Below are 27,686 nucleotides of genomic sequence, written 5' to 3'. Positions count from 1 at the left end.
GGGTGAAGTACAGAAATAATTTCCCAGGCCAGCTGGTAGGAAATCATGGTTATAAGTCTATCAGGGCAGTACAGTTTAATCGCAGTCTATAATAGAAAGACTGCACTACAGTTTAGTATTTTACATGAAAGCCTGCTATAGAAAAAACAGTACCCCCCACTTCAGTAGATCTTTGCTGCCAACTGCAAGCAGTTTCGGCTCTATTTAGCTGGCAGAGTTAATTGTTGACAGACTAAGAATGGAATTAAAATGTGTGACAGTGCATTAAAGAAACACACTAAAGGGGATTTAAAAAACAGAGAGGCAGACAGAGGGGCGGGAGAGAGGAAAGCAAGCAGCCGAGGTGCTGAATGGCTGGTTGGGCTGAGGGGGGCAGTGGCAGGGAAGAGGTGAAGGGATCACACTTTCTTTCCCTTTGCAAAAATGTTTTATAAGCAGCTAGCAAACATTGATGGCATTCTTCTGCCAGCCAGCCCGCAAATAACTTGAGCAAAGGAAGGGGACAGAGCAGCTCGGGTGGGTCTCACGAGCCCTGTGAGAACTGGCAGCTCTTTTTGTTTGCTAATAGCTAAAGTGACTACTTCTGCCACTCATCCCCAGAAAGCTAACAACAAGGCTTGTGAGGACCCCTCCTGCTAAAGAGTGCAATTACCATGGTCCCAATCAGAACTGGGGCAAGGGGAGAAGAGGAGGTCCTTTGGGATGAATAAGTAAGTCTTGGCCCATTACTGTTCCTGATGGCTTATTTGGCCTTTAAATTCCCCATTTCCATGCTCATTTTAGAAGGAAATTTATGAAATCTGCCATTGGTGAATAGCAGTTCAAAAGCACCCAAAAAGCCCCATGTGAAATGGCAATGGGCAGGGAAATACTGGTAGGGAGGTACTTGTTGTGGTTGCGTCTTTCATCAGGAAGGTGTCTGGTGCCATTTGCAGGGCATCCCCAGAAGAGTGTAGTACCTGTATCCTGCTAGCACATGGGTAGTTTGCTTATTGTACACATAGTCCCACTCCATATGAATGGGAGTCCTTGCCTGAAAGGGGCAGAGTGGTAATGTTTTAAACATTGGATAGTCCCTACTCTGGTGTATCTTCACAATAGCTGTGTGTTAGAAAAGGGAAAGAGTTCCTTGTACAGTCCAGCAGACAGCCACAAGGCAAGCCAGTGCTCTTCATGTTGCTCAGAATCAGTCATGAGCCCTAGAGGCTAAAAATAAAGTAAGAAAGTAAAACCTATTTTACAAGACAAAGATTAAAAGAAAGTTACAATTTTCCAACTTGTTGTACCTCAGTAAATATACTTACATTTAAGGCCATGGAAGCCTCTCTTCTGCCTATTTTCTCTATGACTGAAAACCTCTGGGCTGTTTATGTCTTTAAAAAACAGTCCTTTTCTATTGATACGTCAGGCTTCAGGGTTTCTGAAGTAGTGTCTTTTCAGTTTTGTTCTATGCCAGCTTTCCCAGTCACTTCTTATTTGTGTAAAGCCTCACTAGATTTTGTGAAACAGGGTGCCTATGGAAAGAGGTAAGTGGCTGTTTGAAACAGAGGCAGGCAGAGGCGGTTCAAGGCCACTTTTGGTGGTCTCATTGTACAAACTCTTGCTTTTTCTGTAGTAAGTCTCTATGTTAATTCTGCCAGCCACTTCCCATGGAAAGTAATGTGCAGAAATCAATCTGGGCTGCAGAATTTAGCTCTCTGTCCAGTAGGGGATGGATTTTGTTCCACAATTTCAGTTGGTCTTACATCCACGCTGGAAGTGCAGTTGTATGTCTTCTGTTTGATTCCTGGGTGTTGGGTCTGACCAGCCTTTTGATCATAGAATGTAGTTAATTGGGATCAGGAAGGAGAGTAAAGCTTCAGCCAGGAGGTAGTCAGGCCTAGCAGAGCTCAGTTTTCTGTAGAGATCAATTTTTGTTAGAAAACATCCATTTAATGACATGCTTTTTCTAGTCCTTACTAGCAGATCCAACTGTAGTCCTACCAGGCTGAGCTGTTACCCTGCCCAATACCAGTGAGCCTCCATGTAGATGGTAGCCCTGCAGTCATTGCCAGACTTTGCCTTACTGCTCAGACTTGCCTGAGGCCTGAAGTAAAACTCAGGCCAAGACGTTCTTCTTCAGTCCATTAGTGACCTCCAGTTGGGCTTCATGTAGAAGCAGAAGTGGCTGAAGGTCTAATTTGGCTCCATCTTGTGAAGCCAAAGGAAGTGGTGTGGTACCACTGTAGTAACAGGCAGACATGATTGATACTTGGGGCTCTTGTACCTATCCAGTGGAGATTTAACTTTCCTGATGCCCATGTTCCTGAAGTGTTTGCCAAAGGGGTAGAGGCCGAGTATAAACAGTCCAAGTGTAATTTGGGTAGCCAGCAGAGATGCCAAAAGCAGCGAAGATGCTTGTTTCCCTACACAGCAGTTCCCATTAATGGTTTTGGTCACTGGTGATACAGTCAAGCTTGATGATGATTTTTATAAGGTAAAATCCGATGAGGACTTGACAGTAAGTATCCAGCAGCAGTGCAGAATTGGAGGGTTTATATTTTCAAATATTGATCTGTGAAAGCTGAACCTGCTGGTTATGCAGAATTTGAAGGTCAGTGTGAAGGTACATTATGCTTTTTCCTCAGCAGCTCTCTAGCTTTTTTCACTTTACTAACTTTAATTCAAAGGCAATGGGCATTGAAAAGTCTTCATTAATGCCAGGTCAAGTTCTCAAGAAACCTTCAGTATGACAGTAAAAATTTCATATTTGCTTTTTTGTCTGTGCATGTGTGTGTGTATATATATATATATATATATATACACACATATATATATATATATGAAAATGATTATTCAGTGACTTATTGGGACTGGTCACTGTTGCTCCAGATACTACTGCTAGAATCAGTTAATCAGCAAAGATATGTGCTAGAAGCTTTTCCCTTTCTGTCATAGAAATCATAGAATCGTAGAATAGTTAGGGTTGGAAAGGACCTTAAGATCATCTAGTTCCAACCCCCCTACCATGGGCAGGGACACCTCACGTTAAACCATGTCACCCAAGACTCTGTCCAACCTGGGCTTGAACGCTGGCAAGGATGGAGCATTCATAACTTCCTTGGACAACACATTCCAGTGCCTCACCACCCTTACAGTAAAGAACTTTCTCCTTATATCCAATCTAAACTTCCCCTGTTTCAGTTTGAATCCATCACCCCTTGTCCTGTCACTACAGTCCCTGAAGAAAAGTCCCTCTCAAGCATCCCCCTTCAGACACTGGAAGCTGCTCTGAGGTCTCCACACAGCCTCTCCAGGCTGAACAGCCCCAGTGTTCTCAGCCTGTCTCCATACGGGAGGTGCTCCAGCCCCCGATCATCCTCGTGGCCTCCTCTGGACTTGCACCAACAGCTCCATGTCCTTCTTATGCTGAGGACACCAGAGCTGCACACAATCTGAAAAAGATTCTGTGACATCTAATAACATGCCTGTTAGGTCATTCAGTAGTTGAACTGAATATAATGTAATGAGGATATGACCAAATATAATATCCTGGTACAAGCAGTTGTTAGTTGTAGGAAGTAATAACTTGGTGGCTAGTAGAAGAAAATTTAATTTCTTTTAATAGAAGAATCTGTTTCTCTGGTCCTGGTTTTGCTTTAATTTGTGGTTTGATTTTACTTGACTATATTATTAGCGTGAATGCCAAGTGTTCTTGTCCTCTTTGTTTCTGTTGGATGCATTTAAAATAATCATGAGTAAGCAGGAAACTTTGAACATTAACAAGATCCCTGGAGTTTCTTCTCTGTTTGTCTATTCACATTGATTTCCCACTATTGGAAGACTTAATGTTTGGAAGCAAATGAATTGAAGTCAGGGGTAACTCCCAGCCAGAAAGCTTCTGGGCTGGATTAGGAATGGACACAAAAATCCTTTCCGTTTGTATCTTTATCTTGCATGTTAATTATGGTCATTTACGTTGCCTCTTCCAGTGTTCAAAAAGAGAACAGTATTCAATGGAATCTCAGCTTGGAGGAACTGTTAGACTTCTGTGCAATACTGTGCACATCAGCATCTTTTAGCTAACGCTCACCACTTTGAGATGTGAAATATCACAGTGTTTATGTCACTGATTCTCTTTTCACATTTGGATGTATATGTACAGGGCAGTCATCCACATCACCTTAAGCTTCCTGAATTTCCTAGTTTACAACAAACTTGCTATCTCTGAGGTGCTATATATGCATGTGCTGAACTTTATTCCATTTGAGAAATGTGGACATGCGGTTTTTACATTGTGGCATGTGTGCTTCCATTTGAGATCAGAAGCCCTTGGGTCAGTTAAAATGTTCCTAATTTGTTCATACCTTTGAAAATCTCATCCATCTTTAGATCTCTGTTACTCTAGATGTGGTCTTCAAGCAGTGGCGTTTATTGATTTGGCTTCTGTTGTGAAAGCGGCTTAAGATACGAACTAGAAATGGTCCGAACTAGAAATGAGTTCAGGTTCAGATCCCCAACGAAACTTCCCCCGTGTTGAAGAGCTGTTTGGAGTTAGAATCCCAAATCATGCTCGTTATAGAAATAGGTCTTTACAGCATTTGGAGCTGACATTTCCCTGAACTCTGTCAGATTGAGATATGGGGATAAGCTTTGAACTCATTGTTAGGACAGTTTTAAAGGCTTCATTCTTCTGCGGGCAGATGTGATGCAGTTAATTTCAGTGGGTTTAGAGCAGCATAAGAATGGCTTGGCAGAGTGAAAAATTAAGTTCCTACCAAATTAGAGCTGATCTTTACCAGAATCTTACTTCAGAATCTGACTTGTCTGGTTTGTGCTTTATAGCTTTCTGTTAAGATATGTACTTACAGTGTCGTTGTGTACAAATCTTCCATAGAGATTTTTTTTTTGCTTTATCATAATGAAACCAGTAGGAATTAATGATGGACTGGGGATGTTTGCTGTTTCTGCACTGATGGACAGAACTGATTTGAGTGGCTAAGAAAAAGTTAAAACGGTGATTATTTTGGCTGAACCAACTCCTGTCTTAAAAGTATAAAAATTACATTAGACATACAAAAAAACACAACCCAGAAGAGTAGCCACATTGCAACTGTGGAAGTAGGATAGCTTTGATTCTAATGCTTGGCTAATTGAGAGAGAAGATATGAACATTTCCTTCAAAGTGACCTGACCTGGGAACACTGTGCTTGTAAATTCATTTTCTTCTGTCTCCCTTTCCATTTTCAGCTGGTTTTCTTTTCACCTAGGAGCAATCTCTTCTGGTGGCTTTACTGAACCACATCCCTCTAGTTCTGCTCCAAACAGAACCCCTGCTTTTTATTTGCCAAGTCTTTTGCTCTCACCATTCCCAAAGGGACTGATGCACTGCACAGGGTAGCAGGCTGGGAGCTACCTGCAGTAGAAGACCCAGCAGTATGGCAGACCCAGTCTAGGTGCCCAGGGCGGGAGAGTCAGTGAACATGGGGGAAAGGGACTAAGAGTGCCCTGCTCCTGAATCTTCACTGTGAAGTCTGCATTTGTTTTGGAGAAATCCCATGCATTTTGGCAGCTCAGGCTGTTTGTATTCAAGTGGTTGTCCCTTTTGTTTCTGGTAAGTATTTTTGTCCCCCCCTCCCAAGAACAGTGTTTCATACTCTTGCCTTGGAACCACAGGGTTGTGCTAAAGTTGAACATCAGTAACTACCAGCTTACCCACTCAGCCTGAAATTGAGATCTGTTCTGCTGTCTTCATGAGCCTAGCAAAGAGATTATGTATTCAAGTTTTTGCTTAATGAATGTTAGTTGGTTTAGAAATATATGGAAAAGTCACTTTAGCACATCCTTTAGCATCCTTTAGCTTCACACAGACATCCATTTGGCATTCAGGCAGTTCTTCTTTCTCCAACTTCTTTTTTGACCCTGCAGGAGATACCTGAGCTTCCTGGCTGGGCTCCTGCGGTGGCCTCTCTAGCTTCAGCCATGTAACACATTCAGCAGACTGAATCTTTTCTCACTCTCATACTGAATGAAAGCTGGTTCCGTGTTGTTTCATATAGCTCCTGGAATAATACTATCCATTCTCCTTTGCCACTGTTAATTCTTTCATCAAAAAAGTAACTTCCTACTTAAAATACACACAGTGTGATGCTCCCAAAACATTCAGTGTTTGCTGAAGTCAGTTACTTATTGTGATTTGACTGTTGTTTGTTCAACACATACCAAGACTCTGCTGTATGGAACACACACATGAATATTGGTCTGGGATTGTATTTTGGTTGGTGGATGAAGGTGGCCTAGGCTGTGGGGCTAGGAGGTTTACATTATAAACTGAGAGTATGAATGCTGCAGTAGAAATTACAATAGATGTCAAGATAAACTAAACTTTTAGACCTTTCAGGAAAAAGTTTGGGAGTCAGATGTTTGGGGATGTTTCTCTAGCTAAGTTTTCTTAACACATGCACCCTCTTGCCAACAGTTGTGGTGTAAAGCATCATTCCTCAGGACATTCTGTAGACTCCAGCTCCAGTCAGACTACTCTGAGATTTTCTGCTTTCATTTAAAGCAAAAGAATGGTTGAGCCTGCACACAGGGTTGAAGTATAGCCTTATAAAAACAGACCCTTGAAGGGTTTTTCACTTCAGAATTTAGTAAGTAAATAAGTAAATGTCTCTTTTATTTACCTTGATTTTTCAGTGTTTGAGGTTGTCAGTATTGTGTCTGTTACGTTGGCTGTAATTCCACTGCATAGCAAGGCATGAAATCTGTCCATAGTATATGTGTATTGGTGAACATTCTGCAGTACTGATGGACTTACTTCTGGTCTGGCTTCTGGGGAATTACAGTATTGCTACACTTACAGAAGGATCAGAAAGATATCCCTGAAAATAAGAAAAATATATCCTGCCCAAGCTTGCCATCCTGGACATGCCAGTGCGTCCAGTTTGGCATACAAAGATGCTCCAGTGCAGTCTCTCTCCTGAGCAACAGCTCACAGTTCAGATGAAGCAGATGAGAAGTATCAGCTCCTTGAGGTTTGCCATCCATAAAATGAGGCCCAAAGTGTATTTATATCGTTCAGGCTTTTCCCCCTCAGGACAGGGCTGGATGGTTCTTTTAAATTTCTTTGAAAAAAAATGAAAGGGAAGCTATTTTCCTTTAAAAGAAAGGAGTGTCTGAGGGCTTGAGTTTTCCTCAAACTTTCTGGCCCTAGCCTGGTTTCCTATGGAAATGAGCCTCATTGCAATCTCCGTGTCTGCCTTCACTTTCCCTTGCAATAACTTTTCAAATGTTGGTTGAATTTATTCAGATTTGACAGGGGAGAAAAGGTCTCAAAGATATTATCTTTGTATGAGTTTCATAAAAATAGGCATCGAGATAGATGAGAGTGTGATTAGTAATCCTGCTAAAGGAAAAAAAAAAAAGGCACTGTAGGCTCAACCACATTATTAAACAGTTGAGAGTCCATGTGGGAGACTGCCATAGAAAACCTGCCTTCAGACTGTCTCAGAGAGTTTTGCCTGATCCTGTTCCCATTTATTTTGCCACCCAGAATCCCAGTGATAAAACAGCAAAGTGAAACAAAACCGTATCTTTTTGTCCTGGGTGTGCATATAGTGGTATTGCCTCTGTGTTAGAGCAGGATACCAGTGCACTTGCAGCATCAGTGTGACACATCGGGATGTTCAGACAGAGCTCAGTGTTGGAAGGTACCTAATTCCCGCAAAATCAGCTAATCTCAAACCCTCTATACTTCAGAGTGAGCTTTCCATTAGTTTTGAAAGAGGCTTTGAGCTCCTTGTAGAGGAGTGAATTAATCTGTGTTAAGCTTCAAGAAGTTTTTTTTGTGGTCTGAGGATGTCATCATTGCTTCAAGGTTGGTGCAGGAATATACAGGTCAGTGGGAACCTGTGACATGCAAGTGAGACTGTATAGTGCAATAGAGAGCCATGCAGGAGTTACCAGTCTGGTCCAGATTCAGTGTCCTGACTTGCTGCCGTAGAATTTCCAGGGTAAGACCTGGGCTGCCTCCATATGTGCAGTGTGAGGCTAAAAGAGCTACACTACATTCAGCCTTGGCCTTTGCAACATGTAGGCAACTTGGGCTTTCCTAAGATGTATGTCCTCCTCTGTGCTTCCAGCCTCATAGTTAGTGAGGGGAAACGGCTTGTGTCTTTCCGTTCCTCAGCACCTACTGTCCATAAGACACACCATCATATATGTGACCATAGCAATTGTAAGTTTGAGGTCAGGTAGTATTCAGCCCCTCTTGTGCTAAGCTGGATGAGGCTGTGTCACGGAAAATTCCATGCGAAGGACAAAACTCAGTAGTTTTCCTGAAGAAAGGCTCTCTCTGACCCCATAACCAGTGTCTCTCTAGCTGCCCTTTACTGTAGTTCAGCAGCTCAAGGCAAAGAGGATCCATCATCCCATGGGTAGTTGTGTGCTGGTCTGCAGCTCCCCAGAGCAGGGACTCCAAGCCCTAGTTTAAGTCTAGCAAAGTGTATGTAAATAAGGCTGCATTTTTTTCTCTGGAAGAACTTCATGGAATTTGTGATCAATGAGGCCTCCTGGAACTCTTCAGAAAAGCAGTTTTATGGGTAGTAGAGCTACCAAGAGCTGGTTGCCTATGATTTATGTCTCGTGATCAGGTTGTCTGGAATTTAATATGTTCCTAGTGATAGTTAAAGTATCCACAATAATCTCTCTTGTATGGAGTCTCTAGTGCCCAGGAAAGACTGTAATTACAATAGCAGGAAAACTGTTAGAGTCTTTCTCCTCTCCTTGCCTACCTGTTTTCAGGAAACTCATAAGAATGCAAAACTTTTGAGGCAAATCAGCCTAGAAACAGTCAAAAGCATTGAAAATTATTAGAGAGGGACAGATTAAAAGATAAATAAGCACAATCCCAGTATCACCAACAGCCAAGCTAAAAGTACATTAAGTGTCCAAAAAAAAACCCCTAAAAAGTAAATGAAAACAGGGAATGGCCATATCTGAGCTTTTGTGATAGAATAGAATTGCAGCCTTTGCATCCCATCCCAACCCATTGGCGTGACTCTTAGCAGGTCTAGTGTAGATTCTGAGATGTTAGTACCATTCATTCCATACATGCTTGGCTAGAAATTTATGCATGAATTCTAATATTTCCAGAACCTGGGACTGGAGGTGCGCATAGGACCTGTGCTGTGTGTGCTACTTAATAGGTACTTGTATGTGATCTCAGTGCCTCTGGAAGTTCCTTCCATTACAGTCCATTACATGGCAACTGTGCAGCTTTTATTGACCTGATTTTTTTACGCTTTTCTCAGGGGCAGCTTGGTTCTCCTTGCCATGCTCCTAAAGAACCGTACTGTAAAGACCTTTTTAAAGATATTTCTGTTTGGGGGTCGTGTTGCACCTATGCCTGTATTTTAATCAGTGGGTTTCAGTCAAGATACAGAAATATTTTAAGCGTGGTGACACTTAGTTTTAATTGAAGAGGAGAAAAAAAACACAGCACGATTGGGTCCTTGGGGAAATAGTGAGTTTCTACATCTGAGTGTTTGAAATATCTAGGCAGTTTAAAAGAGGGAGGAAAGTAACTGAATGAAGCAGCCAAGAAACAGAGGTAAAGCCGAAACATTCCAGCCAAGAGACATGTGGAGATTGTGCTCAGAGATTCCTCGTATGTTTGGATCTGGTCCAATTGAACCAAAATCAACAGACTTTTGTACTCAGTGAAATTATTTTACTACAGCAGACCTTTTTGTTTATGAATCTTTTCATTTCAATACTAAGAAAAAGAAGGTTCATGTGTCTATATGGTGATTTAACAAAACCAGTTGTGGCTACATGGCAAATCAGCAGTGCTGGAGCAATAGTCTATGCATGGAAATGCTGCTGCAGAACCACAGGAGGAATGGGAACAACTTCTTAGGCAGGGTGATAGCAGCCAGTCCCCAGAATGTCTTGGTCACAGGTTGGAGGAAGAAGTTGATTCCTCTTAAATTGCCTTTGGCTAATCCAGGCAATGCCCCACTCATATTCCATAGCCAGGGCTAGCAGTTTGTCATTGTAATTCATAGAGAAATTCATGGCTGTAGTTTAGAGTGCGAGACAAAAAGACATTGGGTTCCTTCCTGGGGAGAAAGATCAAATGGGAGTCTTCTCAAAGAGACTTGGGATTTTAGAGAAGCCCAGGGTGTTAGGTTTCCTTTGCTCCCCTGGTGAATTACTTTGTCAGTGGTTATAAACCTCTCCAGCATGCTTTGCATGCTTGAGCTGGGTGCTGTGCAGTGGTATTAGCACTGACCAAAGGCTTGAACCTGCCTTGGTTGTAATTAAGGGAAAAGCTCCCTTTATGTTCAGTGAATCAGGAATTGAGTTTTAAGACACTTGAAATGTTAGTATCAGTGGAAATACACCTGCCCTGATTCCTCTTTGCTCTCCTCAGGTCACCTGTTTCAGCTCAGCAGCTTGCAACATTCCCAATGTATTCACCCACCCACATGCTCAGATCTTGAGATGTCACAGTCATGAGTCTTCTTCTTTCTTTCTCAGTAAATCATGGCATTCATGGCTCCAGAGACAGCTTGACAAAAACAGAGCTGTAACTGAAGTATTTGCTGGAGCTGGAAAGTGTACCGAGATCAATTAAAACAGTTGTAACTTGCTCAGATTTGGGAACTGAAACCTGCAGCGCTTGGATTCACCTTCAGAATTAATTTGGCTTTTGAAATCTTGAGCCAGATCACATTCAGGTGTTTCTGGGATCTAGGCAAAAAGAAGAATCGGCTTTGTTTTGAGGACATAACGAAAGTTACCTTTTAGGCACTTAAAACTTCAGAAGTAGTTTCTTCTTTGTGTAGGATTGTGATCCCTTGGTAAAACTGCAGAACCACTTTGCAAGACAAATGGACCAATGTATAGCACAAAATATTGCTACAGTCCATAATTATCTGAGTCCATATACTTTAAGGGTAGAATTATGCTATGTTTTGTGTGAGTAACCTGTAACAAAGTAATGTGAGGGTTTGTCAGAACTTGGCCTTGGATGCATTATCCCCACCTAGAATCATGAAATCACAGACTGGTTTGGGTTGAAAGAGACTTGATATCTTACCTAGTTCCAGTGCCCCTGCCATGGGCAGGGACACCTTCCAATAGACCAGTTTGCTCTAAGCCCCGTCCAGCCTAGCCTTGAACACCACCAAGAATGGGAATTCTCAGTTGTTATCTTGGTTATTATACATCCTCTTCATCTTCTACATCTCCGTAGCATCTGTCTAGATGGAGCTGAGCTGAAAGTCCCGAGGAACAGGGAAGGGGACAGACAGATCATGCACCTCAGTGCAATGGGCAGTGCTCAGCTGTCCCTTCCCTTACCAGCGCAAAGTGATTAGCTGTTGTTTCCGTACACTCAAGGAGCATATGGACCTTTCATATATATATTCTTGGATAAGTTATCTGTGTTATAACCATACTCCTCAGCATCATGAAGCAAAAAAAATGACAGGCTGTATTTAATGGTAAGCCCTCCCCCCCCCAAGGCTATTCAAACTGAATACACCTAACTAGTAGGGCACAGTGGCAGTTTGACTCACACCCTGTGGGCTCTCACTGTCAACACAGCAATGCTCTGAACTGTTAATGTGATGTTTTAGCTGGGGGGAAATATGTGTCTCTTGAAACCACATTTCTGCCTTCCACCCACCCCACTCTGGCATTCATCTGGATTTAGTGAATAAGGTTAATGGATTATTTAGCAGGTTTCTCCAGCCATTAGCAGCTAGCACACTGTTTATGTGACTGGCCTCTCCTGCTCTGGAGGGAAGGGGAGGAGGGGGGGGGTGTGGAATAAGTATGAAAGAGGTAGCTATGGTTAGCTGTGATGTGGGTTTGTAAGAAGTGCTCAGAAACCTAGTGGCAGCAGAGTGTGGAAGTTCAAAGCTTTAATTTATTGAAGAACTCTCTTGAATCACAGTATCAAAAGCATTTAGAACAAATTCAGAACATTTTGTTTTGTAGAATAATATTGCAGTCCTAAGCAGAAGCTGTCGCACAGACCAACTGCTTGCTCTGCTCACGTGAGAAGAAAATAGGAGCAGGAGTGTAAATATGCCCTTGTTCCACTTTTCTCCTGCAGAGGCCACTGTCGGTGGAATAGCTTGTGAAGGCAATGGTTTCTAGGAGCAATGCTTCCATTGTCCTGTTGTATTCCTATTTGCACTGGAAGGATTTTATTCGAAGTGGTCAGACTGAGGCCTAAAGCTGTTGTGCTTCAAGGGCATCTTTCAAGTAAAGGTGCCTACCTCAGAAATTCAGCCCCAGTCATACTGTCTGCTGAGAAAACAAAACCATCCATGTGTGAATTTAATGTGAACACACATAATGCTGAAAGCTTTAAATTGGACCGAAAGTGCCCTATGGAACATGTGTCTTGAGGTCAAAAACTTTGTGTCTCAAGCATTTCAGGGGGATCAGTGGAACTGTGTACTTCTTTGGCTTTTGCAAAGCAGAGGGCTGCTGCGTGCTCTTCTTGTAGGACTTTCATCTGAATACACAAGGTAGTATTCAGCCACTACCATGTCCTCTTCATGCTTGGTGGCACTGTCCACCAAGAGAAAGAGAGAATAAAAAACTCAGCTGTCCAAAATTACTGTCTTATCTAAACCAGCCAAGTACACAGAATACAGGTTTTATTATCATAATGTGCAACATAAGATGAACACTGGGAAAACCTTGCATCCAGTGTGCGACATGTCAGTGCGCTTCCAGTGGAAAACTATTATCTGCTATGGGGTCAGTACTTATTTCCTAAGAAAAGTGTCTAGAAAGGGTGTGTTTGTAACTAAGGTAAGTGTTGCATAGGACTAGGGATTCCTGAGACCTCAGAGCAGCTCCTGCCTCTGTCCCAGCACAGTGATCTTGGGCAGGTCATTTTACATTTCTCCTTCTGAAGCACAGCTTGCTTTATTACATATTTTATTTATTATGATATTGCTATGTTTATTAATATATAGTGGGGTTTTCGTTAGAATAACATCTCCTGGAAGGCAGGGGAAGGCTCTATGGGTATGTGCTGTTCTTTACTCAGAAGGAGCCCTCACCTGGGCTGGCAGCTCTAGGTGTATTAAAAGCTGCTCTGTATTCTGTGCACTGCATGTTAACGCTACTAGGCTGTGGAAGGATAGTAGGGATGAAGGTCCTGACTGACAGAAACCAGCAAGAAAAATGCCTTTCTCCAGCCCCTGCCCAGCTGCTTTTAAACCCAGGCAAATTCCATCTTTCACAGAAATTTAACATTCATCAGGTTGCAAGGTTCAGTCTTCAGGTTGTTGTTGAAGAAGCCAGATAAGTGAACTTGCCAGTTATTGCTAAATCCCAAGAGTGACCTCCATGAGTTACTAAGTGCACTGCTCCCTCTGTTAGATGTTTGCTGCATCCCATCTTCCTGGTGGTGATCTTGCTTTATCATAAGGCCATTTTCTAGAAAGCCAGATCAGTAACCGTGAAGCCTATAAATGCTTACCTCAAGTCATCCCATTTAAACAACTTGAAACAAATAGCATAGAATTTATTAAGGGTGCATGAAGTTGAGAATATTGCAGGTCAGCCGGATGCAGGGCATAGCCGTGAAAGGTCACAGTTCTTGTGGTGGTGTTTGAAGTGCTGGAGAATGTCTAATGTGTTTGCACTGGGGCTGCATTTGTTCTGAACCTGAGGCAAGGCTGAGCTTCTATCTGTTAATCTGGAGGTTCCTTATTAATAGGCTGCACACTTCATTGATTTTTAATTAATTTCTGAAGAGACACGGAGGATAAGTGCTGCAGCCCACATACACCTCTTTATTGATCGCCTGCCTAAGGAGCAGAAGTAATCCATTTTAAATACACTTTCTTGGAGAGAGGGAATGCACTGCACAATATACTCTCCCAATTGTAATTGTATTGGCAAGAGGTCAGAGGCTGGGGTGGAAGAAAGGCAGCCTCTTGTTTAGTATGCTGCTGGCCCTCCAAGCGCAGGCTTCTCTAAAGGCTTTGTTTCACAAAAGCCAAGTTATCTCCTTCATGAGCAGTTTATAACTACAGAATAGTAAGAAAGCACTGGTCACAGCTTCACTGTTGAAGTTGCACTGGGAGCTCCTTTATAGGACACATTTAGCCTGTCAGCCTCTTCAGAGGAAGGAGATGGAGCAATCTAAGAGAAAAGAACAGCATTCAAAAAGCACTTTCAAATCATTAATGCACCAATACCTCTCTCTTTGGTTGCCACTTTGAAAAGCATCAAACACTTTCCAGCAGTATGTGATCCATTGGGAGCTGAAACCTGAAGTCTCTGAGCACTCCCCAAATCAGAGGGATTTCCAATTCCTCCTGCTGGCACAGGTTACTAGGATTTGCTTTTGAAACAGTAATTCGCAGTCTTTGTCATAAGGGCTGTGTTCCTGCCAGCCTCTTAACTGTAGTTACTTTGCAATGAATGTTTATTGCCCAGCAAGGAGAGTAATAAGTTTGTTCTTTAGACAGTTGGTTCTTATTTAAAGGCTTCTTTTACAGAAAAAGGTGTTGACAACACATAGCTGCAGTTGCAGCCAAAATGGTGCCAAGTACTTCTGTGCTTCCTGTACAAATTTGAGTTGTGTCAGCATTAGTGGCCACAGCAAGTGTTAAATTCTGGCTCACAGAGCCCAAGCCCTGTGGTATATCTTGGGAACGTGTCCCTGCAGTGGAACAGTAATCAAAGTCTGACCAGTCTTCTTCTAATATAGGCACCATCAGTACATTTCTGCCTTGCTTTTTTCTCTTCCTGTGTGGGGCAATGCACCCAATGGACAGTCTCTTGAAAACACCTGATTTGCACACTGACCTTCAGAAACCCTTGTGAGAAGTAGATACTGTAGAACTAGCAGGGAGGCATCAGATGCTAAATACTTTATGAGAGTGTTGGGGATGACTGTTTAACCACAAGTCCCTGACTTCACTAAAGTTTATCCTATTACAGCTCTTGATCCTGTGCAGTAATCAGAGGGTCAGAAAGTCTCTTGGTGTGTTTCTGCTGCAATGTATATTTGTGCGTAGCATCTGTGTTGGCCTAGTGAGGGTATGAGAGGAACTGCAAAGCTCTGTCTACTCAGGTTACAGTGTCCTTACTGGTGATATATTTATTATGTCTCTCACCTCTTTGGGCAGAGTACTGTAAGCTGAGTTGTGATTTTCTTCAGGGATTATAGGAGAAAGTCCTTGTCCTTTTGAGCATTTTGGGAGTAGAGAGAAGGTACTGCAGGAGATTAATGTAGCCTATGTCCATACAGCCCAGGAAGCTGGTGATACCTGGGAATAAAGGGTTAACATTGTGCCTGCTTGCTTAAGCAGTCATTGTGCTTGGTGAAGCAGAACCATAGGAGTCAAAGTTGCTAGAATGGTAAAGCAGAATTGTAGGAGTTACAGCTGCTAGGCAGAATTGTAGTAGATAAGATTCATAACTTAACATTTAAGACATTCTTATTTAAATAGTATCCATAGAAAGAAAAGGAACAAAAGATAGCCAGAGTAACAAAATTTGCAAACTTGGCAAGTTTCTGCTTTAAGATACATAAAACCAGCTTGTACCAAACCTGAGGTTTGGAGAGGAGCTGAAAGCCTACTGAGTCTGCGTGAAAGCAAGAGGTTACTTGTGGTGATGAAGAGGAACTACAGGCCTTCATCCTCACGAACCCCTAACGACCACCACCAGGAGGCACTGCGCAAGCGCATCAATGGGATGAATGCCAGAAAACTAATTATAATACTAGACGGGAATAGGTTTTGCATATGTATTAAGCGTGAAGTAATCTTGTGTTTATGTATTCATTATATGTAATATAAACAAACTGAGTGGCAACGAAAAGGTGCGCATGCTTTTGGAGGAGTGATTCCCCCATGCGCCTCAGCACTGAATAAAAGCATACCTACTTTACAACTTTAATGAGTTATGGAGTCTGTCCACATATCACTGGGACACTTGGCCTAACTGAAGTGGTAACACAACCAATATAAGCCAGTTTGCCTATTAAAGGCACTAAATATGGCAAAGGAGAGTACCTACCTGCACCCAGCTGTCTTCAGGAAGCACTGTGGCAGTAGTCTTGAGTTAATTGCAAAATGGAGATCCCTCAGGAATGTCCTGTTTAGGAATAAACTGAATTTTTCTCCTGTCCTAAACAGCCCATGTAGCAGCTGCACAGATGTGACTGTATGTGGGACCAGAACTTGGAGGCACATACAGTATGGGCAGTATTGAAATACCTGGTTTGCATCTCATTGCTTATGCTACTTAATATGTGTGTGTAACATCTACCATCAGAAGAACATACAGTGCTTCACAAACTCTTTATGTTCAGCACTGTCTAATCTAGCTAGCTGCATAATTTGAGGGAACCAGGTAGACAAGTCATACTTGTCCCAGGATTTCAGACAAAGGACATGTTTGATGATGACAGTGGAGCAAACTCTCCTTCTGGTGGTGCCTGAGGAGCTTCAACACCCACCCAAGATAGAGAGCTTAATTTTAAGGACACCGCAACCTCAGAATCTTGAGCCAGAGAGTTCTGTGCTTTTTAGAGGTTAGAAGATTCTAATTTAGGATTACAGTGGGTCTGGACCCATCAAAATGTCTACTCAGTCCAGTCAAGTCTTGAAATATCATAAGCTTATGAACTTGCTTATCCTCTCATGTCTTTCTACTCTTTCTTCCTTTATGAATCACTTTGTCACTTTGGAGTAACCTGTGTTTTCTCATCTGAACTTTACCTCTTCATAGGCTTTTTCCCTTCCCTTTTGCTTTCTGACTTTGTGTTGACCTGTTACGCCTTAGCATCTTTTTAATTTTATGTCTTGGGCCATAGCTCAGCAAGGCTGTAAATCAGGTTTTGGAGTGGGGGAGCATAAGTGAGAACGTGCTTAGTCAAAGGAATAGTAGATGGGAAGAAATATATTGCTATCACATAAGCTTTCCCTTGTCTACCCTTTACCAAAGAGAGAGGTATTAACTTACCCCATATAAATGGGAAATTAACTCCTAAATGTCGGGGGTTGTACCACAGTCCTGGATGCAGAAATGAGTCTCCCTTGTCAGCTTTACTGGAGCTGCAGAGCTCTGGACATTTTCAGACAGCCTTGGCAGCTCACGTGGTACATAGCACAAGGTGTGAGTCCCCAGCTCAGTCTGGCAGCTTTGCACTGTTAGCATCCTTCACTTTCCCTCAGCTGTGCAGATGACCTCCAGTCCCAGCTCCCAAGCAGACCCACATAACAAATCACACCTCTGCAGCTGAGTCAGTGTATTTCAGAGCAGTGTCAGTTTTTCCCTCCCACAGCTATCTCTGGAGTAACAGCTGCTTAGGTGATTCTGGTTGCTCCTGACAACAAAGGGCACTGCGTTTTCCTTGAAAGCATATTTAGCCCCAGGTGAAATTACACTTTTTCTATAGGGTAAGTGGGGGAAAAGATGATCATTTGAGGCTTTCTGTAGTGATTCCTGTTATTAAGCTAGCCTCAAGTTATTAGGATGAAAAGAGGGCAGTCTCCAAGGCTGGAGATTAATGTCTGTGAGATTTGAGTTGGACTTGAAATTTTCTTCCTTCTCATACCTGTTTGATGAGTCTGCCGTGTGTGCTGGCTTTGGTGGGTGGAAGTCAGGCTGCTCTTCATTTCTGCATGGGATAATATCAGCATTCCCTCTGTTTAGGGAGATAACGTTTATTATAGAATATAGCAAAAAGTTACACTGAAAAAAAAGAGGATTATCTCCTCTCTGCTGGGGCAGGTGAAGGTTTTTGTGCTTTCTTTTTAACATGGATTCCTTGACAAAATGATATCTTGCATCGTGCAAAGACGTATGTAGATACTTAAGTTAGTGACTCAACACACTGCAGTTCACCTCTGGTAATTATCCCAAAAGGACTTTAGATGTAATGACTTGCATACCTGCTTAAATTCTGTCCTGAGTAATAAATACCTTTTTTTTTTCCTGGGAATAAGGCACAGGCACCTAATGGAAAGAGCTTTCAGACAAGGCTCATGCAATTCCAAGAGTTGGGCATTCCGGAATGACGGCTACCATCTATGAAACAAACACCTCAGTGGGGAGGTGGGACTCTGAAAAGTCCAGTAATGTGAATGCAACTCTTACACTCTGAGCTGTACAAATGGAGGCTGTGCTCAGAAGCTGCCTTCAGGAACTGGGAGACAAATAACAAAAGCAGAAAATATCACTGGTAGTAAAGTAACAAAACAGCGAATTATGACCATGTCTTAAAGGCAGGAGATCTCAGGGGACAAACCTACAACTTTCCAGAAAAGCTTCATTTTGCTTTTCTAAAGAATCTGTTTTTTTATTTCCACCCCCAGCCCACCTTTAGATGTCTGCAGCTCTGAAAGTCCTAATACTTTATGAACCTAATTTGATACTTTCTGCTGCAATTCAGTGCTTGGAAGGATCAGAAAGTTGTCCCATCTCACTGTCTTCTCTCCTCCCATGGATTTTTTGACACCAAATCTCCTTTCTGCTGTTTCACTTCATCTTGTTGCCAGCACATGTTATCTCATGATGAGGCATGAGCCTACCTGACTGTGCCTGAACTGACCGTACCGAATCTGTCTGTCCACAGTCCCAGAGACTTCACAAACACTCCGTAATAAAATTTGGAAGGACTTTGTTCTTTTATAGCTCTTAATGACTAACTTAGTCAATTCAACGAGGTAATTTTTGTTCTCTGTTATTTTTAAGCCAGCTCTGAGAGTAAATTGATGGGCTGAGAGCAGGATTCACCTCAGCTAAGTGGAACTGCTGATTTTCTTTTCACCCTGGCTATTACATAGAAAACTGTCAAGGCTGAGAAGTGACAGGCAGGAAATTTTTCCTGGTGTTAAGCTCCTTGTGGCCATTTACATCTTTCCTGTTCACCTCCCCTCTTTGGAAAAAGACATCTTGGCTTATTATTCTACCCTCAGCATTGCTATTAGGTTCCTTGGTGCTGTTGCAAGCATTGTGTGAAACATATAAACATGTGGGCAGGTCAGCTTAGTAATTGTGTAGGCAAGAATAAAAGACCTTTAACACTAGTTGAAGCCTGGCAAAGGGCATCTGTGTCTGCTTCTGAAAGGAGAATTTACATGGTCACAGTTTCATATCACGCGAGTAGAAAGGATCCAGGCTACAGGCAGTTTTACTGCTATGTATGTCTAAGTAAAGCTCCATATAGCGCAGGTACAATGACTTGTGCTATAAGGCACAGTTGTGAAAGATAAAATGGTATTCCTTACTCATTCTGAAGTTCCAAAGGCATTTCCTCAACTGATCTGTGTTCTGGCTGTTTGCAGTGGCTGTTTGACTTCTTAATAGTATTAGGCACTGATTCTGAGTGATGTTATGCTAAGGGATTCTAGCAGTAACTGCATTTCTAATGACATTCTCTGTGAGGAGACCTCTGTCGTGACTATGATGAGGAAGTGTCAGTGACAGGTAGGTCATGCCTGATTCTTGTATTCCTGTGAGATGAATCTGGGCTCAGAGATAATGCGACAACTGGTCATTAATGGCTTAATGTTGAACTTTTTCCTCCTGGTGGTTTCAGCATGAAAGTCTCACCCTGTTGTGGTTGTTCTAATGCATATACTAAAGTATGGAGTTTCTTGCTGCCTGTCCATTTTATACTTTGATAATTATATGGCATCTGCATAGCTCCAACTTGGAGAATTCCTGAGGGGCACTTCATTTCCCAAGCCTCACAGATCACACCGCAAATAGCACAGCATAGTGTCTTTTGGATTGGGCTTTCAAGTTTAGTTTTTACAAACAGATCTTTTTCCATTGTCACAGTCTAGGGTCACTTGTAGTTTTATCTTGTAACTCTCATGAATTGCCTTGTTGGTATTTGATTGTGGGCCTGTTGGATGCTGATGGCACCAGCTGTGTAATGCAGAGGGCTGTGGGTTTTTTTGTTATCGTTCTTCTGTGTCATTTAAAAAGATTGGAGATGAACATAGAGCACTTTACCTGCTACGTTCAAAAATGCCTTCAAATGATGATTCTTAGCATAGGATATGTTTAGACAGTGCTGCTGTAGTGACTAGTGTAGAATTCTCATTTTTAGACTGGTTTTATTCTGTTTGTATTATCTCATTTATTTACACATATATATGCCTTTTCTCTTATACTTCCACCATCCACCTTTAAAACTTGTTGATATGGTATCAGGAAAATGGAACATGTTTACACTGTCTATTCCAAAGAGGATTTACATTCCTGCACGTCATGGTCCTGCAGAGGGTTTTGTAGCTGTAAACCCTGCACAGGTTGTTTCTAGCTTTGCAGATAATGCAGGTGAGAAAAAGCCCCAAGAAACTTGTTTGACAGAGGTGAAGTAAACTGTAAGTACAGCAGTACACAGACAGCTATTTCTGCCCTTTCTGGATGGAAAAGAAAACCAGCTGTGGTATTGGTTAGGAGCAGTATTCAGGTTGGTGATTACTCTTTCTAGTTCTTAAGAATATGAGGTTAGATTGAATAAAATTTAGTCTTATTAAAATTATATTAAATAATAACACATGATGTAAATGAATGGAAACGAATGAGTAGAATAAACAGCAAAACATCCTGCAGTGTTAGCCTACATGCTTAAAAAATGCTTGGAAATTAAATATGTATAGAAGGTAAATAAGACCAAAGAGGCACAACTAAGGGTTTGATTGTTTAACTCTTTCAGTAAAGGATGTTTCTGGACCCATTGCCATCCATTCCTGCTATCATTAGCTAAAGACAGAAGGCTAAAGCCTTGGTATAGGTCATCTGTTTTGATTTTAATGAGACAGAAATTCTAGTTCTTCATTTCTGCCCCAATAATACTGTAATATCTTAGTATCATTTTAGAGCTGATAGGTGGAAATTAATCTATTAAAACCAATGATTTTATTTAGGCCTAATGTATTCTGATACTAACAAAATTCCCCCATCAAATCCTCTGGTTTCTTCTGTCCTCATCAGATTCTGCCCACAAAGATCTATTTACAGATTTGGACCTTTCTTTTCTCTTCCCTCATTCTGATGTATTGAGAATTTTGACCAAGGATATTGGAAGTTAAATCTATGATGTACTGTTCATTCTAAAAATTTGGGATTATTTCCTAAGCTAAGCAGAAAGGAAGTGTCAGCAGCACCTTGACACCTTTTATTTGGGGAGGAGCTCTTCTGCAGTGAAAGATGAAAGACTGAAGAGAGGTGGTTAATGCAATGGAAGGTGGAAGAAGAGTTTGTCAACTGCAGGAGAGAAGTGTTTGAGGGAAGCACAAGGGTGCCTATCTGTTTGCACATGACTGCAGGCTTGACTTCAAGGGCAGCACTTTCAGAAAATGCAAAGGAGGTGATCCTGCTCTTCTACTCTGCTCTCGTGAGACCTCACCTGGAGTATTGTGTGCAGTTCTGGTGTCCTCAACATAAAAAGGACATGGAACTGTTGGAACAAGTCCAGAGGAGGCCACGAGGATGATCAGGGGACTGAAGCACCTCCTGTATGAAGATAGGCTGAGGAAGTTGGGGCTGTTCAGCCTGGAGAAGAGAAGGCTGCATGGAGACCTCATAGCAGCCTTCCAGTATCTGAAGGGGGCCTACAGGGATGCTGGGGAGGGACTCTTCATTAGGGACTGTAGTGATAGGACAAGGGGTAACGGGTTAAAACTTAAACAGGGGAAGTTTAGGTTGGATATAAGAAGGAAATTCTTTCCTGTTAGGTTGGTGAGGCAGTGGAACAGGTTGCCTAGGGAGGTTGTGAATGCTCCATCCCTGGCAGTGTTCAAGACCAGGTTGGATGAGACCTTGGGTGATACGATTTAGTGTAAAGTGTCCCTGCCCATGGCAGGGGGGTTGGAACTAGATGACCTTAAGGTCCTTTTCAACCCTAACTACTCTATGATTCTAAAGACCCAGTATCATTTTAAATGTGTGAGAAATGACTGTGTGGTGTATTTAAAGGACACCCTGAAGCCACCCTTAAGATTAGAATCACTTGAAGATCAGCAAATCTGGATGCATGATTGTGGGCCAGAGGCTGCTTCACAAAGGCTGCAAAGACTGCATGCCTGCACACACTGTTCAGCCCAGTACAGGATGGGCATGGTGCTCTCTCAAGCAGCTTTCTGAGCCATGTCCAGACAGGTTGTTTGGCACCTACCTGCAGATACCTCAGTAGACTCACTGCAAGACCCCCAAGTGAAAGGGAGGGACATGAGACTGGAAGATTGCTGTAGTCCGCCTATTTCTCAGAGCAGTGTTAACACTGCCTTGAAGACCTTTCTGGTTATGCTTCAGTGTTAGAGATGTGAAACAGGATTTATATGAATTCCTAATGTGTCTGAATTTTACAGGGTGATTGTTGTGGTTGTTTTATATCCATTACACGGTGTCATTGCTATTGACTGTGTTGTCTTTTTCTGGTTTGATTTCTTCAGATGGCACTTGTTGTGCTAAGTCATGGTGCCTCTGATTTCACGGTGCGTTTGTTGTGTGACTCACAATTGTTTGAGCTATGAGACTTATTTGTCCTTTTTCTACAGGTTTTAATTTGATGTAAAAAGTAAAATGCTTTCAAAGACTTTAACAGTTTTGATATTCTACAGCTACAAGTATTGATTTGCAATTGGCAGGAGGGTGTGTTTGCTTCAATTAGCAGTGTTTTTAACAAAGAATTTCATTTGCTTTATGCAAAAGAGTCCCGCTGTCCCCTTTCAAACCACCTTCATGTTGGCTGAAGCAAAGCCTACCACATTAACAGTGAACTAGTGCTTATGCCAAATGTTCTCCCACAGATTTTCAAACTTTTTTGGCAGTTTTTGCACTGATTTTTTTCACCTAAAAGCCATAGCAGTTCAGAGCTCCCCTTGATGCTTTTTGTAAAGATATCCACTTTCTATCAAGAAAGGACTACATTCCATCCCAGTGACTATGAGTGGTGTCTTACCCATATGCACTGTCCTGGTATGTATGGGCATAGGTACATGCGAGCTTCTTATGCTGTGAAAGGGGATAAAATCCAGCCCATGAGACTAAGTAATCTGGTTATTTAATCACTCTCTGTGACTCCCCAAATTATCATCTGTGTTATGGGATAATATGATCTCTTCAGTATTCAGCAATGACTTTTAAAAAATTACCATCTATAATATACAGAGGTAACATATTACCTTAAGGGTAATTATCAAGTGTGTAATTTCATCTGTAGGTTCTTACAATGATGGTTAATGTCATAAATGCCTTTTAATGAAATTGTAGGCTTGTAACCCTGCCTGACTATCCTTCGTGTGTCATATAATTAATAAGTGCAAGCTTTGGTGTTCATCTCAGTGTCACAAGGCATCATGTAAACTTCCATACTAATGGTTAGGCTCTCATCAGAGTAAGAATAAGGTTAAGCCCAGGCAGTTTGAGTATGTGTTACTTTATCTTTAAAGGCTGCTGGATGGGCTTGTTAACAGAAGTACTTCTAACAGAATATATATGCTTATGAAAAAAAAATGGCCATTGATCCAATGTCTTATTATAACACTACATGCAAAACTTTAAAGGAGTGAAAAGGCTAGTGGGTTGCAGAACTTGGAATAAAGAAGTGTTTTCCTTCTAATCCACTGAAGGTAGTGAAAATCTGTGTCCAGCTTAAAAACATTTGGAGGTGGATAAGAAAACTCATTTTGAATTGTAGACACTTGCCTGGAATGTAGAAGAGCTAGGATTGTTTCTCAGTCTGGCCTAATTTCTATGGAGCTCTGCCTAAACTGAGTATTTTTTATGGTCTTAAGATTTCCTGTCTGGAAAATAAAGGCAGTCATATTTCTCTTCTTTGTCTCACATTTCCAGATTTTAAACTTGCTGGTGCAAAGCAGATATCTACATGGGGTTTTGTTGCTTTTTTCCCTTGGGCAATTACCATAGAATCTTACAGTCATTCACACTGGAAGAAACCTGAGTGCTTCTAATCCCATCTCCTGCTCAGAGCAAGTCCTCTAGGCCATTATCTTATTGTGAATACTAGTAGGGGAACCAGACGTTTTACATGTCACTAGTGAAAAGGAGTTCTGAAAAAATCATGTAAGACTCATTAAGATTATTCCCTTCAGGGAATGATGTACCTGGAAGAGAGGAGACTTGTCCATCGTGACTTGGCAGCTCGTAATGTCTTGGTAAAATCACCAAACCATGTGAAGATCACTGACTTCGGCTTGGCCAGACTTTTGGAAGGGGATGAAAAGGAGTACAATGCTGATGGAGGGAAGGTGAGTACTGAATATGTTTGGAAGTAAATGTATCACACTATGACAAACCTCCTGAAATTACTCTTTAGGGCAGTGTATACCTACAGGACTATTATCTGTGTAAGAAAGTCTGTCAGTGACTTAGCAAAGCCAGTCTGCTAGAACAACTGTGTTGTGACAGCACATATAAAAGCTGCTCTTTTTTTGCTCAGTAAGCTTCTCCAGGTGCCAAAATATAATTGTCTGAGCAGTTTTAACACTCAAAATTAGGTTTTGTTCATATGCTCCATTTTCATTCTTGCTTTGAAGACTTCTGAAGTCAGTTCAATGAGTGACAGATGTTCTGGGGCATTCCTGCCAAGCCCCTTTCTCTGGTCAGTATGGACCTCAGTAACTTGCAGTCCCATTTCCCAGGCAACTAGTTTTCCAGAATACAAAAACTAAGGCCACATAATGTGCCTGTATTTGTAGCATATGAGAGTTTACTTATGCTCAGCAAAGAGCAACCTCTTCTATCACATTGGAAAAGCCTATGTATGCTATTTCTTTCATCCACGTCTCCAATACCAAGCTGAATGCCAGGTCACTAAAAAGCTAGGTTGAGGATAATTTTGAAACCAGGCATTTTCCCATATTGCTTTTGAGCACACTGCACAACATCCATATAGTGCCTCACCTCATTTCTAATGCCTTCAGATTAATGCATTTTAGAATTCCAAAGGCTGTAAGTAAAGGCTGTAAGTACATACTGCTGCTGGCAGATCCTTTAATGTCTTGAAATTCCCCATTTCAACCTGTCATAAAATCCCAAGGGATTCTGCCTCTCCTGTCACTCCTTTCCTACATGTTCAGTTTCCTTTATGGCTGCTTGCTGTCTGTGTTTTTCTGTGCTGACTTCTGCCCTTGGCTAGGACAAACAGCTGCTGCCAGTGTGTGCTTTCCTCCTGGATGGGCTGCTGCCTTTGTGTGGCTGCTGCCCTGGATGGGACATGTTATTGCATGGATTACATTGGCATTTCAGTCTATGAGGTGAAGAGCATGAAAAGAGTTACTGCTGTTTCCCATTTCTTCCCCAGTAAGGTCCTTGCAAACCAGCTGTTAGGTGTTGTCTTGGACTTGTGAGGCCAGTCACTATGCTGGGGGTTCTGGAGCAGGATCTACATGTCAGATGTATCACTTGCCAGTTCAGAGAAATCCAGACAGTGTTTGCATCTTCAAGTTGTATTGAGAGCACGCTAAGGCAGATTCAGATTGGATAAAAGGAAAAGCTTTTTCACCGTGGGATAATAAAGTGGTTGATCAGGTTGCCCACAGAGGCGGTGTAGTTTCCATCCTTGGAGGTTTTCAAGTGCAGTCTGGCTAAAATCCTGAGTAACTCCATCTGATCTTGTAGTTGAGCCTGCTGTAAGCCTGAGGTTGGACCAAAGACCTCCTAAGATCACTTCCAATCTGAGTTATTCCATGATGAATGATGCAGCTTTGCTTCTTCAGCAGTTGTTCACATTTGGAATGACCCAGTTGAATTTAATGGCAATCAAAGCGATATACTTCTGCAGAGTTTAGTGGAGGAGGATGAACTGTCTTTGCAAATGCTAAGCCAAACTTTATTAAAGAATGCTATTTTTGCCAGAACTGTATAGGTTATGTTCATTAGTCAACTTCATGGAAGGTATTTTCATAGAGGTTTGAATGAAGACACATCCTCTGCTTTTACACCCACCATCTGTTCAGATTATGCGTGCACTTACGTATCTCTTTGGTTTATTACAGTACATTTTCCGTAGTTCTAAATTAGAGGCAACCTGTACAAGTCCACGTCAGGTAAAAATCTGTCAAGTTTCTGTCCATTAGAAATTAATGGACTGCAAGACTGTTCCTCACAGGCACAGCTCAGGAATAGGAAACATCATGAATCTCATTTTAACACAAACTCAAAAGGGCAGACCTTTATGCCAAACCTAGCTTTGTGTTTGCCTGCACACACTTCTCTGTCAGAAGAGATGAGCTCCTCCCATGGGTGATTCATAGCCAGAGGCTAACTTGGGACTTCTTACACGAGCAACTTCACTTGCTGCAGTAATGACATGGAGAACTGGGAGGGCTGAGTTCCTAACGAATATTAGGAGTTAGAAATGAAGCACTGTAAACTCTCCCCATTGCCTGTTTACCCTGATGATGATTACATGGACTGAAAAGTATTATGAATGCTGCATTATTAACTAGCCTCATTAGAGAGCAATTGAGATAACAGTGTCTGGGTTTGCAAAGTGCTGAGGCAAAAGAGCTTCTGTGTTCCACTTTCTCTGCTGCTCTTCAGATTTAGAGGAATTAGATGTAATTTTTGTGTTGGTCCCATCTTTACACAGGTATGATGAAAAAGTGAGTTGTTCCACTACATCTGAATCAGTAAATTTTGGGTGGTATAAGAAGTTCTGTGGATAACTGGTTTGTGTTTCTCCTCTCTGTATGTTTTATGAGGCAAAGCCCCATTCTAGAGGGCAGGAACAGCCATTTCCTCTGCTGGATAGTGCTGCTTTTCTTTCAGCTTGAAAAAAGAAGCAGGAAGGAAGTCTACATACAGGATCTCTCTGTATTGTTTTACTATTGTATTTTAAAGATTACATTTCTCTTGTCTTTCCATAGATGCCAATTAAATGGATGGCTCTGGAGTGCATACACTACAGGAAGTTTACCCATCAGAGTGATGTTTGGAGTTATGGTAAATCTTCATGTGATTAAAAAAACGGTCTCTTGTAAAGCATTATACCAAGTTGTGTTACTGTGTTAAAGATAGCCTCTTTTCCTAGGGGAGTTAATTCCAGTGTATTTGGGTTTGGTTTGGTTTTTAATGTGTAACTCTAAACAGCAATAGTTGTCTCCTGCATTACTCCTCTGCTCACTAAAATGTGATGTCCCTGCTGGGATGACTGCCATAAGGTCTGGCCTGGTAGCATTTTGGCTGATTATTATGACAGAAGAAGGCCTCTTTCAGCTCAGCCACAGATTCATAAAAATACAGCTGCAGGTCATAATTCTCAGCAGTCCTTTGAAAATCTCAACTCTAAAAGCCATGAATGTCAAAAAAACATATTCAGGCTTATGGGACTTTCTGTACCTACAGTCAGATAAAAAGGAATTTGTCATAATACAGAGCAAATACAGCAAGAGAGAGAAAAGAAGGTGATTCCAAGCTAACTAAAACAAGCATCCATTCAATTTCACAGATAACCTGGAATTGGTTAGATAGGTCAGCTCATGTGGACTCCACACACCCTAAAAATCAAGTCACATTTGAGAAAGGAGATGTTCATTTAACATTGGTAATTGTTATCTAGACAAGCTGTTGTGCCACATCTGCTGGGCTGTCTGCCTGTTTATCCAGTGTAGATATTACTAATAACTCTTGTATACCTTTATAAGTGGAATTTCTTAGCAGTATCTAGG

At 41.8% G+C, this 27,686-nt stretch overlaps 1 protein-coding gene across 7 annotated transcripts in view; it reads left to right on the top strand.

The window, feature by feature from the left end:
* ERBB4 (erb-b2 receptor tyrosine kinase 4) overlaps positions 1-27,686 on the top strand; it is a 606,677-nt gene that overhangs the window by 550,609 nt on the left and 28,382 nt on the right. For all 7 annotated transcript variants that reach the window (XM_057412359.1, XM_057412357.1, XM_057412354.1 and 4 more), the window contains 2 exons: positions 24,108-24,263; positions 26,886-26,961. In XM_057412359.1, coding sequence (XP_057268342.1) covers positions 24,108-24,263; positions 26,886-26,961 — 232 coding nt within the window. The remainder of the gene's footprint in view (positions 1-24,107; positions 24,264-26,885; positions 26,962-27,686) is intronic.

This window comes from Pezoporus wallicus, unplaced genomic scaffold (assembly GCF_028554395.1).
Source record: "Pezoporus wallicus isolate ANWC-B61680 ecotype Strahan unplaced genomic scaffold, APGP_CSIRO_Pwel_v1 contig_6566, whole genome shotgun sequence".
NCBI classification, from domain to species: domain Eukaryota; kingdom Metazoa; phylum Chordata; class Aves; order Psittaciformes; family Psittacidae; genus Pezoporus; species Pezoporus wallicus.
The sequence above is the reverse complement of the archived record's forward strand: the minus strand, read 5'-3'. Positions and strand labels throughout refer to the sequence as shown.